Here is a 14,089-nt window from a genome sequence, read left to right on the forward strand (position 1 = left end):
CTGAGATTTTAATTAGTATTTCTGGAGAAATATTTTTGGGCAAAGCCCTAATTTTTATAGATGATAGTTAGTCTGTGCTCTGATAGAAGTAAAAATTGTAACCTAACTTGCAATTCAGCATATACCACACTTGTACCTCCATGTTTTTTTTGAACTGATTTATCCAATGTTCATAGAAACAAAACAAATCTCAGAAGAAACAGATAAATGTATCTTAGAACAGAGAAATTACTGAAAACTATGATGCTGCATAAATTCAAAGTTGAAACTATAAAATGTACATACAAGGAAAAAGGCTCAAGGGCAAAGACAACCAACCTAGGGCAGAAGATTAAGCACCCATTACTACAGGGAAAAAAAAATAAATAAAGAAAAAAAGAAAAGAAAAAAGAGTTCCCAAGGCAAATCATCCCAACATGGACGCTCCCTCGTACAATTGGGAAATTTCACAACTACGGTTAGCTAATGAAAACTAGATGGCATTACAAACACAACGCATCTACATAACACGAAAACCGGTTGTCAGAAAGGGGCTGAACTTGTTCTGCGCAGTTGATACTTTGGCTCGGGTGGCGGTACACATGGAAATACCTTCAATAAGTTGAAAGGAGGTGAATCTTATATCACATAAAAAGATAAAATCACATAAAAATAAAATCAGAAAAGAAAAATACATACTTATTTGAAAAACAAAAAAAATTAATTCTTCAATAAATTGAAAGGAGGTGGATTGTATATTTGTTATGCCTGCAATAGTCGCAACAGTGTTCAATCAAGAAATCATTTCTACCTACAACACCACAGAATAAGGTCCTGTCTGGTACAACTTATTGGAGCTTATTATAGTTTAGAAATTGTGTCAGAATGCTTGGTGCAACTTTTACTTATAATTTACTAGACAACAATAGAAATAAGCTGAAAATGTTGATTATCTGAAAGCTGGGAGAGGGCCGCTTTTAGCTTATGCTTTTTGATTATCTAAATTCAGATTGAGAAAACTTGCACCAAATAGGCCCCAAGAACACACATCCTATCATTCTCCCGTCCTCGGAGAACGACAGTTAGAACTTCAATGTTTAAGAAGCATGCAATAAGAAAGTAATGTTTTCATAATACAAAGGGATTTCCCTATTGGCAGAAACCTGGAAACTCAAAGGTTGATAGCAAAACAAAAAAATCAGCCTAGAATTGTGAGTTAATTTCTCCCAAACTAAATAATCCCATGACAATTCCAAGTTTAAATTATCGCGTTCACATAATGCCAGCATTGGTTTTCCACAACAGAATGTCATTTCACTCACAGGTAAAACACAGGCATCATATTTGGAGACAGAAGTAGCAACACAGAATTTATTTTTAAAATTCAAGTCCACAGAGAAGACGAGGTTTTTTTTTTTTTTTTGGTTAAAAAAAATATATATATTTAAAATATGCTTTGCAAAGGTTGCTCAGATAAGTTGGAACTTCAGTAGTCCATCAACACTCCTCTTTGAGTAGTTGGAGAAAAATACACTAAAGATGTAAATGTTCAATATATAAATTGGGACACGTAAAAAAAAAAAAAAAAAAAAAAAAAGAGAGAGAGGGAATCATATGGGCTTTGTCTTATTCTTCTTTGGCAACATCACAAGAATTATAAGTATACAAGAATTGAAGCCATTCCTTCAATTCAGTAACACAATACGTTGAAATGTACATTGTAGAAACACTTTAGATCATGTAAAATTCATTAATGAATAGTTCATCAATAACCATATACACTTCATCAATAAAAATGAACCCATTATAAACATAAATCAAAAAGTTTTCAGAACATATATCTTAAAAGGTTGGCAAGAAATTATTCAACTCAATGAATTTGCATTACACTATCATTTGATAAAAATTATGCATCTATTACATGTGGTTTCCATAAAGCACACTAAATTCGGCACCCAAAAAAAAAAAATTAGTGGTTTCATGTCAAGTTTAATTTAAGACAATGACAGTTGTATAGTTCTGTATTTTATTGCGAAGGTTACAACCAAAGAATTGGTTGACTGCCCCATATATTCTTTTGTTACCTCTAGGAAGGAAAGAACTTAGTAAGCAATCCTAAAAAACCAGAAAAAAATGCAATTATTTGCAACAAGGTCAACACCACCCACTACCCAGGCTCCACCTTTAGGTTCTCACAGTCCACCTTTAGGCTATTCTTCTAACAACCCCAAAGTCGCAATAAAGCTCCCATTATCAGAAATTTTCAATATTGATCAAGTATTTGATATGCTTGAGCCAAAAAGGGATATTGACCACATTGAGTGAAAAAATCATTTCAAGTATACTAATTTGGCAACTCCATCATCTGATATATCGGGGTTTATGTTGGCTAAGTTACCAACCAGAATTATTTTTTAGTACTAGTCACAAAAGCTTAACCATTTCGCCAACAAGATTGTTTTCTAGATTTTGTAAAGTTCTGATGCCATGTTAATCATTACTAGTCCCAAAGGCTTAAGCTATCAAGAAAGGGGTCCAACAATGCATATCAAGCTTTTCAACAGAGACGTTATATGCTCTTGCCATAGCAATGGTAACACCCAATAGTGGAAGTATTTTGATGGTAGCTAGGGAAAGAGGATTCCTTCCCTTGGTGCTAATGACTCTCAAGTTAGGATATTATGATCTATAGAAGCAACTGGGCCTAATCGTATAACTCCATCTGACCTCTCAAAGGAAACAAGCCTAAGTTGGTGGGACTCTCCAGCTAGAGAAGCCATTCGGCCTTAGGTAGGAAGCTATGTTACTTTTCTATCTCTAAAGCTTTATGATAGGCTTCCTCCAACGGTCTAGCCCATTAATAAACTTGAAAAGTGTACCCAAGGTTAGCCTCCAACTTTGCATCTCGTACAGAGTTCTTAAACTTACCTAGGTAGTAAGTAGGCAGTTAGACACACTTGGGACAACTGCTTCAAGTTCTGTTTTATCTCAGCTCAAAAAATAATGGGCTCCGCATATAATCGCAGTAGGTTCATTTTTCTTATTGACAATGAAGAAATATTATTAAAAAGGAGCAAGAAAAAAATTTAAAAAGAAAAGAAAAAAAGGACAATAGTCCACCAAAAAGATAAAATGGAGAGCAAATTACCAATCACAAATGGCTCTCCAATCACGAGTAATTAATAACACAGCAGGTAACACAGGTATCCCCTTAAAGGGAGGTGACATCAAAGGAATCAATAAAAAAATTTATTCCACAAATCCACTACATCTTCAGCGTTATCCTAAAAATTCTAGCATTTCTCCCCAGCCACACCACCCAAAGCAAGGCACAAATAACGAAACTCTAAAGTACTAGACCGTTCTTAGAATGATCAAAACCTCAATAATTAATCATAATCATATAAACACTAGGCTGGAACTAACCAATCCATCTCCACTAGCTGAAACAAGTGATCTATGCCCCTCCTCATGGGAACGACACATGACACACCATGGAGTAAATGGCAATTGAGTATCCTACTCACCTTTTCTTCATCATGTCATTACTATTGAGCTTTAATGAACTAAGGACCATGTAAATATTTAACTTTAAGAGCAACATTTGCATGCACTCCAAATCATCTTATGAGGTGCAAAGAAAAGAGCATTTGGATTATCAGTGATTGTACCATAGAATGAGTTATAAGAACACAAACCAAAAGAATGAATAGTCCACATCATCTTACCATAGACCCATTACTCTGAAACACCATCAAAGATACATAATAAGAAACCAATTCATTGGTCTCCTGATCATTAACATTTCTGAAAAAATTGAAATTCCAAAAAATCAAAGCCACATATGAAGAAGTCATGTAAGCAATGGAAACATTATGAATCTGAGAGGCAAAATAAATGAGGGAACAAAGTCTAAAACCATATGTTAGTGAGTCAATGAACCTAGAAAGAAAAGAATGCATTGAAAAATAGATTTCCATGGAGATCTAGAGTTCCCCCAATTAACCACAAGAGAGTCACATCCATCGACATGCATCTTGTACTTGTTCTTGATAACAGAATGCCATAAGGTCTCCCACACCCTAGGAAACATACATAATCACTACCCAAGTAAAGCAGTAATCTTAGCTACTTCCTAGAGCAAGACCCTCATCTTTCAGAAGAGAAGCACTTCCCAACTAACCAATTGGTTGATCTGAGCCGAAATGTTACACTTTGAGGATCTCTTACTTATGTTTTCAATCTTTTAGCTTATGATATTTGATGCAATAAAGTGTTTTTCTTCCTTCTCAGGCTACCATCACTCCGGAGACGGAAAAGATTGCAAAAAGAGGCAAAAATCCGTGACTAAGTAGATCCGCTCGAGCGGAATTCACAATCTACACGAGCGGATTTCCCCAAACTAAGTTTTGCCTCTGAGTTGATCCGCTTGAGCGGGATATGTAAACTGCACGAGCAGATTTGTCTCATTTTGCGTGCACCTGTTTTTGACTCAGAGTTGACTGGAGGTGATAGAAGGAGGTTTGGGGCACTTGTTTTGGGATTCGAAACCCTAGAGAAGATGCCTAAAAGCTAGAGAAGAAGAACAATCATCAATCCATGGCATTCTCTTCAACCTTCAAAGTGTTCAACCTTTCCATGAGCGGCTAAGCTTTCTTCTTAGGATCAAGATGAAACTCTAATCAAATATCATGCAATTTTGTATTTTAATTTCTTTGGGATTGGATAATCATTGTATGATCGTTTTTAGATCTTTTATTCAAAACAATCTTTTTATTTGATTTATGTGTTCGATTTCTGTGATTGAGAATGCATGGTTATACAGCTGTTTTACTTTCTTGTATATACAAACCGTGAGACGAGTCATGCTTAGGGGAGACGAGTTGTGCCGCAACCCTAGTTTAGTGTGGACGATTCATGCCAACTGAGGATGATTATGTTTTGAATATACTCATCCTCTTGGTGATGTTATCAAAGCTTGTAACTAAGATACATCATTATTATCTGTAGAAAATAAAATTTAATGTATAAAGAGAAATAGAGAATTGTATTATTGATTGATATATTGATATCTATTACAATGATTCATGATTCCTATATATAGAAGAGGGTGAGTGTGTAGTAGGTAAGGAGTAGGTGAAGTGGAGGTGGTAGTGGTGTAGTGGGTTAGGTTTAGTGGAGTAGGTGAGGTGGTAGTGGTGTAGTGGGTTAGGTTTAGTGGAGTAGGTTTAAGTGGGTGAAGTAGGTGGAGAGTAGGTGGATTTTAACAGCCCCCCGCAAACTCAAGGGGGATAGGAACTAACCAACTTGAGTTTGGAGATAGTAACAAAACAAGAAAATACATAAAAATAAAAGAGGATAGGTGACACTGTATGGTCGTGTCAGACCATTGGTGAAGACACTGGATGGTGGTGTCATAACGTTGTAGAGGACACTGTATGGGGGTGTCATAACGTTGTAGAGGACACTGTATGGTGGTGTCATAACGGTGTAGAGGACACTGGATGGCGGTGTCAGACCGATGTAGAAGACAGTTTATGGGGTCATGTCGGACCGTTGTAGAAGACAGTTCATGTTGTGACAGTTGTTGTGACAGTTTACAAAGTCTTGTCGGACCCATGAAGGAGCTAACCGGAATCAATGTCGGGACAGTTTACAGAGTCTTGTCGGACCCTTATAGAAACTAACCGGAATCTATGTCGGGACAGTTTACAGAGTCTTGTCGGACCCATAAAGGAGCTAACCGGAATCAATGTCGGGACAGTTTACAGAGTCTTGTCGGACCCTTGTAAAAAATCGCATCCTCAAAAGGTGCGCCCAATTTTTCAAAAAGGCGTGCCATCAAAAGGCGTGCCCAATCCATAAAAAGGCGTGCCATCAAAAGGCGTGCCCAATTCATCAAAAGGTGTGCCGGACATGATGGCGAGGCACGTGGGCGCCTTGGCTTGCGTGCCCGTTTGTCGGCTGGCGAGAGGCGCGCGATGCGCGTGGCTGCCTCGGCTATAAGACGGAGGCTGAGGCTGAGGCAGAGAAAAGCTGCGAAAAAACTTCATTGTGCTGAGAGAGAGAGTCAGAAAAACTCTGCGGTGTGCTGAGAGAGAGAGTCTGTAACACTCTGTTGCGAGAGATATTCTGTAACACTCTGTTTTCTGAGAGAGATTTCTGAGAGAGATACTGTGTAACACTCTGTTGCCTAGAAAATGGCTTCATCGTCTTCCCGCGGGCTGCTCACCCTCTTTCCCGACCTCAACGAGTCAACGAGAGAGAGAACTGGTGCGGTGGCACTGGAAACTCAACCAAGTGCCCCGGAGTTTGCCCCGTTGAACTTTCCGATGCGGTCGGTGGAGCAAAGAATGGCAGTGCAGTCGGATGTGGAGGCCAATCAGTATACTTTGAAGGCATGTGTGGAAAGCATGACGGCGGTCACAAACTTGTCGCACCGGCTGCAGAGTAGGACAAATGAGGTGCAGCATTTAAACGGCCAATTGGCTCTGCTCCAGCGCATGTATAAGGATGCGCGAGCAGAGATAAGTGTGCTGAAGGCGGAAAACAAGGAGCTGAAGCGGAAGGCTACCGTGATGTTCCGATTTGGAGGTCCACCATATGCTGTAGTGGAGGAGCAGGGTGGAGTGAACGTGCTCGGTGGAGTGGGTAGTATGGAGGCAGCGCCGGTAAGGGACACCCAAGAGAAAAGCAAGAAGAAGAGACCTGCAGCAGAGTAGAGAAGAAAAATCCCACTGTGGGTGCGGGTGTGTTGTGGTGGTTTGTTTGTTTGTTGGTTTTTTTTTTTTTTTTTTTTTTTTTTTTTTTTGTGTAAAATTATGATCGGGGTTGATCCCTGAAATGAATAAAATATGATTTGGTGTGCAAAGCTATATGGTATGAAGGGAATTGGAAAAAAGATTAAAAAGAATGTGAAAGAAAAATAAAGAAAAAATAATAAAAATATATTTGAAATCAAAAAATGAAAGATGGAGGAAATAAGGAAAGTGGTTTGGAGAAAATAAATAAAAATAAAAATAATGGAGTTGGAAATCAAACGGAAGAGAGATGAAGATTTTTTTTTTTTTTTTAATATAATATAATAAAAAGAGATATATATATATATATATATAATAAAGAAAGTGGGGAACAAGAGTGTAAAGAAAAGAAAAAGTATAGGTTGCATCGTGGGTCACATGGGTGAGTAAAAGAAAACAATAAAGAAATGAGTGGGTGCCCCCCATGTGCAAGGATAGTGCTGGCACTTCAATAGGTGGTACAGCCTGCTGAGCATCAGCTTTGACAGGAGCTGCCTTTGGACCTTTTCTCTAATAAATGCGTCAAACTGTTGCTGTTGGTGTTATCAAGAATGTGGAGAAGAGGAGGCTTGTCTAATGGCCTCTTGGGCTGTGTAATCATATCGAGGTTGGTGGACCTTTCAATCATGTTGTCACCCTCAAAACCAGAGATGGGGACAAAAGGAATTTTGTCAGGGTTGTAACCAACCTTCTTCAGATAGGAAGAGACTTCCTGCACAATTTCATCATACCTTGCTTTTGAGTACTTAGGAGTGGTAGCATCCATCTTGTTACAGCAGCAAATCATCTGCCTCACTCCAAGAGTAAAAGGAAGGAAAGCATGTTCACGGAAGAACTTGGGCTCCTTCTCAATCTCCTTGCCAGATCGACGATCAATCTCAGCAAACTTGACAGCAATGTGGGAGGTGTGGCAGTCAAGAACTGGAGCATACCCATTACCAATCTGACCCGGGTGATTCATAATAATAACCTGGGAGGTGAAATTTGCAGCTTCCTTGGCTGGATCATCCTTTGAGTTGGATGCAACAAAAACACGCTTGAGATCCTTCACTGCAACATTGTAGATGAAGACGATCGAGACGGTGGTGTATGGGAGGACAACAGTGAGAGGAGAGGCAGTGGTGGTGGACTCGAAGAAATTTCAAGGTATGTGTAGAAAATTCTAGCAGATTAGGTTGAGGTCCGGCGGGCGGCCAAGGCGAGGTTGCCGCCCGCCGGTGAAGCGAAAAATACTAAGTGCTTAACCTTGCTCTGATACCATGTAGAAAATTTAATGTATAAAGAGAAATAGAGAATTGTATTATTGATTGATATATTGATATCTATTACAATGATTCATGATTCCTATATATAGAAGAGGGTGAGTGTGTAGTAGGTAAGGAGTAGGTGAAGTGGAGGTGGTAGTGGTGTAGTGGGTTAGGTTTAGTGGAGTAGGTGAGGTGGTAGTGGTGTAGTGGGTTAGGTTTAGTGGAGTAGGTTTAAGTGGGTGAAGTAGGTGGAGAGTAGGTTTAAGTGGGTGAAGTAGGTGGAGAGTAGGTGGATTTTAACATTATCCGAGCCATTGATTTATTATAATTGGTTATTTAAATTACTTGATATGCGATTAGTAGTGGATTTGAGATCCTAAGTCTCTCTCAATATTTGGACAACTCTTTTATTTGCAATTAATTTAGTTTTAATTAGTAAAAATCAATCATTCTCTCTTCTTCAAATTAATTTAGAAATTGCCAATTGAATTGATACAACTCAGCCCAAAGTCCTCGTGGTATGATACCTGGACAATCCATTGTTCTACTGAATTAGTGTTTTGTTTAATTCTTTATTTTTTATTGCAAAAACAACCGATCAGTGGTCTTCTTTCCCTCATCACTACCCGCCCAAAAAAAGAAGACTACTTATAATTTTCTCTATCCAATTTGCCACTCCCACCGAATCCTATACAAGGATAAGTAGTAAATAGGTATGCAAGAAAGAACCCACTAGGTTTATTTGGACTCCCTAATAATACTACTTTGTTTGTAGAACCACTGAGTTCTATTAACAAAACGAACCCAGTGGCTATCTGACATGTAATCCTACTCACAGTAGTCCTCTATAGTAGCCCGCTAGTCCAAGAAACTATTAGGATCCAACACACTGTCAAAACTAGAGGAATCCACTATGACCTTTTTTGTGATATCACCTAAAATTCTGAAGAAAATATCTAGGTTCGTCACGATGGTATCTTTGTTAATAGTATCACTAGCATCTCTACCATGTGGTCTATAAAACTCTTCACTATGATTGATTCATGGATTGGATTGGGCAAGATAACATATAGGGATATCCCATGAATAGCTAAGGGTCTATCGCCGCAAAGACAAACTATGAATATCGCCATGGGTCATGAAGCTGCGATTCTCCCACAAGCTTGCAGAAGACAAAGTAATAGTAGAGGATTTGGTTGAAGCTAGGCTCTAATACCAAAATTGATGTAGAACCAGAGGAGAAATAGAGTAGGATGAAGAACAAAGAGGGAAAGGAAAAGGGGGTGGAGAAGGTAAGGGAAAAAAAGGGAGGGAAAAAAAGGGAAGGAAAAACAATGAAGAGAAGAATCTGAGAGAGAGACTATGTCAAGAGAGCAGTTATGCCAAATTTCTTAATTCTCAATTATGCCAAAAACTCCAATAATCCATACACCCAAAGCCTTACATAGGCAATCCTAAAATAAGGTAACAATCCAATAAGAAAACAAATAAACAATTAAATTCGAAAAGAAAAAGAGAACTAAAGCCAGACTAAGCCTGAAATATTGGTTGCTTCCTTCTATGCCATTGGTATGTGTAAAACCTCTCGTCACAATCACCATCAACATCTCGAAAGCTATAACAACTATTATTCTAAAAAAGAAGCCGAAAATGCAGCAGACAGATATGACATGGAATCCAGAAAATGGAAGTGCAGGCGGAAAAACAGAAAAAGGGAAAATGGGTTATACAGGGAGATAGTTCAAAGATGAATTGGAGACCAAAGGAGTAACATGCGAGGATCTGTTGCTTGAAGAATAAAAAGTGCTAAGAAGTCGTGCCAAAAAACTAGCAGTGAAGGAATTTTAGTTCCATGTATGAGAATCTTATTCAAGAAAGTGTTTTTTGTAGGATAATTGTACAACTCTGAGCATGGCCAAAAATATCAAATATTCATAGCAAACTTCTTGCCTGGAAAGTAAGTTCTCTAATAGGATGGTTTTTAGTATCTCACATGCTATAAATTCCTCTCCTGAATTCAGCACAAGGCCAACATCTATGTAACCTACAGTAACCAATGCAAGCCCTTAAGCAAAGATGCCATCAAGTGATTTCTATCAAGGTATTGTCAATTTTGATTTAACAAAACATATGTTGGTCTATGAATTGTGAAAATCTAATTAATCCCTCTATCTTTTGCCAGTTTCAAATATTCTGACCATTCTCTAGAAACTCCATGAATACTTTTCACACTCGAACTCTCCAAGCTCAGCCATCTGCACCAAGCATAATTAGTCTAGTACAAGGTCAATCACCTTTGCTTGGACTGAGACTTAAGGAAAAAAGTGCGTGCCTGAACCTAATGCCTAATTGACTTATTCACCCAAAAAAAAACCTAATGCCTAAAAAAGGTGCCTCTTTGAATTTTATTTTATTGTTCATATTCTTGTATTCCCTTCACGGAAGCACTGTGTATCAATAATGAACTCATGCACCCTATCAATGTCCATTCCCATAAATATGTAATATGAAAATTTTAAGAACAAAGTCCCAAAGGAAGAACCTTTGCCTAGATAAAGCTACTACAACTCTACTTCGAAATAACCAACCCTTGCCCTTGACTCAGCTGCAACTTGTCCAACTCACCTTGGCAAATATTTAAATACTCACTCTTCATTCTTTTCCTTCATCATCGTATCCTTTGTTATTCTGATTTCATTTGGCTTCAAGCAAAGCATTTGCATCAACTTCACCTTTTCAACTCATATTCTCTATCAAAGACTCTCCACATTTTTTTTTTGGATAAATAAAGTAAAGACTCTCCCACATTTTTTAACCAACTCTCCTCTAATTTTTCCTCTCTTAAGTTACTAGGAGCTTCTTTCACATTATTTGCACTGTACAATTGTCCAAAATCCTTTATTGTGTAGATTTTTCCATGACAAGCACCAAATTATATGCAACTTTTTTCATTGAAAAACCCAAGTACATGTTTGTTTAAATTTATTAACTATTATATCATAGATCTATTTTTTCAAATTGATGTTCAAAACAGACCTTTATGGTTTGATAATCTTGACAATAGTTAATTTACTTGGAAAATTATCTGTAGTTCTAATTTTCCAACTATATAGTACTTTTTTTTTTTTTTTTCTCTCTCTGTGTAATTATATATTATATACGTATATACATTTTTTTTTAAACATGTGCCTTCTTTGCTTAGGCTAGCACCTTGCATGACCCTATGCCCCAAGATTGTATCACAAGCCTTCAATTAATTTACTGCCTTTGTCTAAGAGGGCACCCGTACTGATTTGGCTCAAGCTTGAGTGAAAGTGAAGTGGTGACCCACCCCATCTGAAAAGGGATATGCTGGGCAAAGATCAGAATAGCGACAATGTTGATGACCAATGGTTTTAATCAGTTAGATGAATTGATTTATCTAGCAAGGGTTCAAAATCAGAAAATAAAATGAAGGCATAAGAGCATTTAAGAAAAAAAAATTGATAAGAAACTTCCAAGGCAAAACACTCTGAACATGTCTTTCTAGTTCAATCACCCCACATATTTTAAAGCCCCACACCACTGAAAATAACTGTAGGCCCTCAACCCAAACTTGTCAGAACAAAAATAAAGCAAAGCACTTGTCAAATAATCACTCAAAAAATCTTAATAACTTTGGCTGATGATTGTCTGACATCCATCAGGTATTTGCATTCAATTCATGATTTAGAATTGATGCTCAACCAAGTTTTAGCAGACTAGGTGCATAGCAATTCACAGTAAAGCATATGTAACATTACATTTGCATGCTTTTGCCTTTCCATATCACATCCAAAAATACTTTTACCAAAAACACAATTAGGTCTTAGTGAACCATGAAATGGAGATAAGATTTCATATAAAAAGACAGGAACACACACTGAAATTATAACAGAACGCACCTTCAGTCTCTTAAGCCTTTCATTCTCCTCTTCTAACCGTGAAACCTTGTTCTCCAGCTCATGAGTGTAAGCCTGCCCACCAACATAGGCATCTCAAATAGCCGAGCATAAAATAAAGGGAAAAGCAAACTAATTGGCCCACACACACATACTCGCAAACATTTGAATTCTAAAAAATCTAACCTGTTTCCTTGCTCTTGACCGGGCTGCCGATTCCCTATTCTTAATCATTCTCTTCTGCCTCCTCTCAACAGTTTTTTCAATCACATCTCCCGGGGCAACCCTTTTCCGTCCAGGTGTCTGTGTGTCTGAAAGTGTGCCCATCAAAGGGGATGGTGACATGGTCATTTGGGTTTCTGGGTAAGCTACATCCATAATTGGATTTGCGCCCATAGGAACAGGCTGCTGAACTGGGTGCCCCGGCATGTAAACAGCCAACATATTCTGTTGTTGTTGCTGTGGTGGGTGATGAATTGAGGGCATCTGATAATGCATCCACTGAGCTTGTGGTTGAACATTTTGTTGGGTCAATGCAATCGGATCAGTCCCTAAAACAGCACCCGAATTTTTCCTCCCCGGGGAAGAATCAGCAACCACCCCTGCCTTAACCAAGAAGTCCTCCAATGTCATTTCACCAAGAGTAGGTTGCCTTTCCCGGGCTTTCCGATCAAGATCATTCTTGTGCCCTTGTTGAATGTCCTGCCACACCTCATCAACAGTCTTTTTGCTCAGATCCCTAGTCAGGGTTAGGCTTGACTGTCGATTCAGAGATGAAACCGATGCGATTTGGCCTTGTTGCTGCACAGCAGCATAATCAAAACCGCCCATTCCCTGATTAGCTTCAGCGGTATAAATACTCTTGAGAAGCTCATCCAAGTTCATGCTACTAAGTGGTTTCCCCAAATCCCCTAATTGGTTCTGAACCTCATCGAGAGTGAGGCTGTATAAAGATCCTTCCCGCGCCAATGCTTGCGATCTATGCTCTAGGGCTCCACCACCAACAACAGCAGCTTGAGATCCCATTCTCTGAGTCCCCATTCACCAGCTTCTATACACACTAAAATCAATACACAAATCGATCCCAAAACCCTTTAATCAACTAAACTCCTAATCTGCAATCTCAAATCCAAACATAACAGAAAACCCTTTAATCAAAGCAACCAAACTCCTAATCTGCAATCTCGAATCCAGAAATAACACAAAACCCTTGAATCAAAGTAACCAAACTCCAAATCTGCAATTTCAAATCCATACATAACATAGGTTTTAAAAGACCCACAAATTAGAATATCAAACACGTTGAATCCATCAAAAAAAAAAAAACCTATCAAACACTGTTTCAAGACTTCAATCAAAACCATAACAGCTCGAAATTGAAAAACCAGAGAGAAATCAAGATAAACCCAGATCAAATCAAAGAAAGTGTACGGATCGAAAATGTGTAAAGCTAGAAATTGAAGCACTCACCAGAAATTGAAGAACTTTTGAACAGAGAGAGAGAATCAATCAGCTTGCATGCAAAACATATCTCCAACATTCTCCATAAGAGAACAAAACCCAGAAACCATGCTGCAAAAACCAGTGCTCTCAATCTATCTGACACCAAATTTACATATTTATATACACGTATATATTTATTTATATATACAGATACAGACCCAAATTCTATTTCCTCGTTTTCTAGAAGAAGAATATATACATACTCAGGAAGAGTATATATATATATATATATATGAAGAAAAATAATCAAAAAAATTGAAATTAGAAGAAGAACAAGAGAGAACTGGGCGAGAAAGGGAAGGCAAATCCAAATAGATACATACGGACACACATATTCTGACTTGTAATTAATAATAGTTAATATTACTTTCTTTTATTATAATAAAAACAAAAACTATAACAAACCAGGAAAAAAAAAAAAGGAAATTGCAACAAAAAGAAAAAATTTGAGATTGGTAATCAAATAAATTTTGAATTTTACATTTTGATAATTTTAATTTTATTTATTTATTTATAATCAAAATTATATGTCTATTTTTGTTAAGCAAAATTGATAGAATGTAATCGTATTTTTAGTTCTTAAACTCACTGTGAAAGTTTTTTTAAAACATTTTTCATACATTTACATTGATTTTTTTTT

General features: G+C 37.6%; 2 protein-coding genes across 5 annotated transcripts; both read right to left on the reverse strand.

Moving 5' to 3' along the window:
* Positions 1-228: 228 nt before the first annotated feature.
* Positions 229-13,846, reverse strand: LOC114290182 (ABSCISIC ACID-INSENSITIVE 5-like protein 2). 4 transcript variants are annotated; one of them, XM_028234080.2, is made up of 4 exons: positions 13,417-13,846; positions 12,133-13,006; positions 11,950-12,021; positions 229-591 (listed from the first exon to the last, which is right to left on the reverse strand). In XM_028234080.2, exons 2-4 carry the CDS (start codon positions 12,985-12,987, stop codon positions 523-525), a joined length of 996 nt encoding a protein of 331 aa, XP_028089881.2. In that variant the 5' UTR covers positions 12,988-13,006; positions 13,417-13,846; the 3' UTR covers positions 229-522. The 4 variants fall into 4 exon arrangements, with proteins under 4 accessions (XP_028089881.2, XP_028089879.2, XP_028089880.2 ...); XM_028234078.2 differs by having other exon boundaries at positions 12,133-13,061; positions 13,417-13,803; XM_028234079.2 differs by having other exon boundaries at positions 12,133-13,068; positions 13,417-13,793.
* On the reverse strand, positions 7,075-9,159 carry LOC145801513 (uncharacterized). Its single transcript, XM_082893262.1, has 2 exons — positions 9,034-9,159; positions 7,075-7,908 (listed from the first exon to the last, which is right to left on the reverse strand). Exons 1-2 carry the CDS (start codon positions 9,157-9,159, stop codon positions 7,255-7,257), a joined length of 780 nt encoding a protein of 259 aa, XP_082749388.1. The 3' UTR covers positions 7,075-7,254.
* Positions 13,847-14,089: the final 243 nt, after the last annotated feature.

Source organism: Camellia sinensis, chromosome 10 (genome assembly GCF_055761805.1).
Source record: "Camellia sinensis isolate YWXY chromosome 10, ASM5576180v1, whole genome shotgun sequence".
In the NCBI taxonomy this organism is placed as follows: domain Eukaryota; kingdom Viridiplantae; phylum Streptophyta; class Magnoliopsida; order Ericales; family Theaceae; genus Camellia; species Camellia sinensis.

Excerpts from the sequence above, each read along its gene's own strand:
- LOC114290182 (XM_028234080.2), bottom strand. The coding sequence starts at position 12,987 with ATGGGGACTCAGAGAATGGGATCTCAAGCTGCTGTTGTTGGTGGTGGA. Across the intron at positions 12,022-12,132 it reads GGTCAAGAGCAAGGAAACAG|GCTTACACTCATGAGCTGGA; the intron begins GTTAGATTTTTT and ends GTTGGTGGGCAG. Across the intron at positions 592-11,949 it reads AAAGGCTTAAGAGACTGAAG|GTATTTCCATGTGTACCGCC; the intron begins GTGCGTTCTGTT and ends AACTTATTGAAG.
- LOC145801513 (XM_082893262.1), bottom strand. The coding sequence starts at position 9,159 with ATGGCGATATTCATAGTTTGTCTTTGCGGCGATAGACCCTTAGCTATT. Across the intron at positions 7,909-9,033 it reads AGAGTTTTATAGACCACATG|TCCACCACCACTGCCTCTCC; the intron begins GTAGAGATGCTA and ends AATTTCTTCGAG.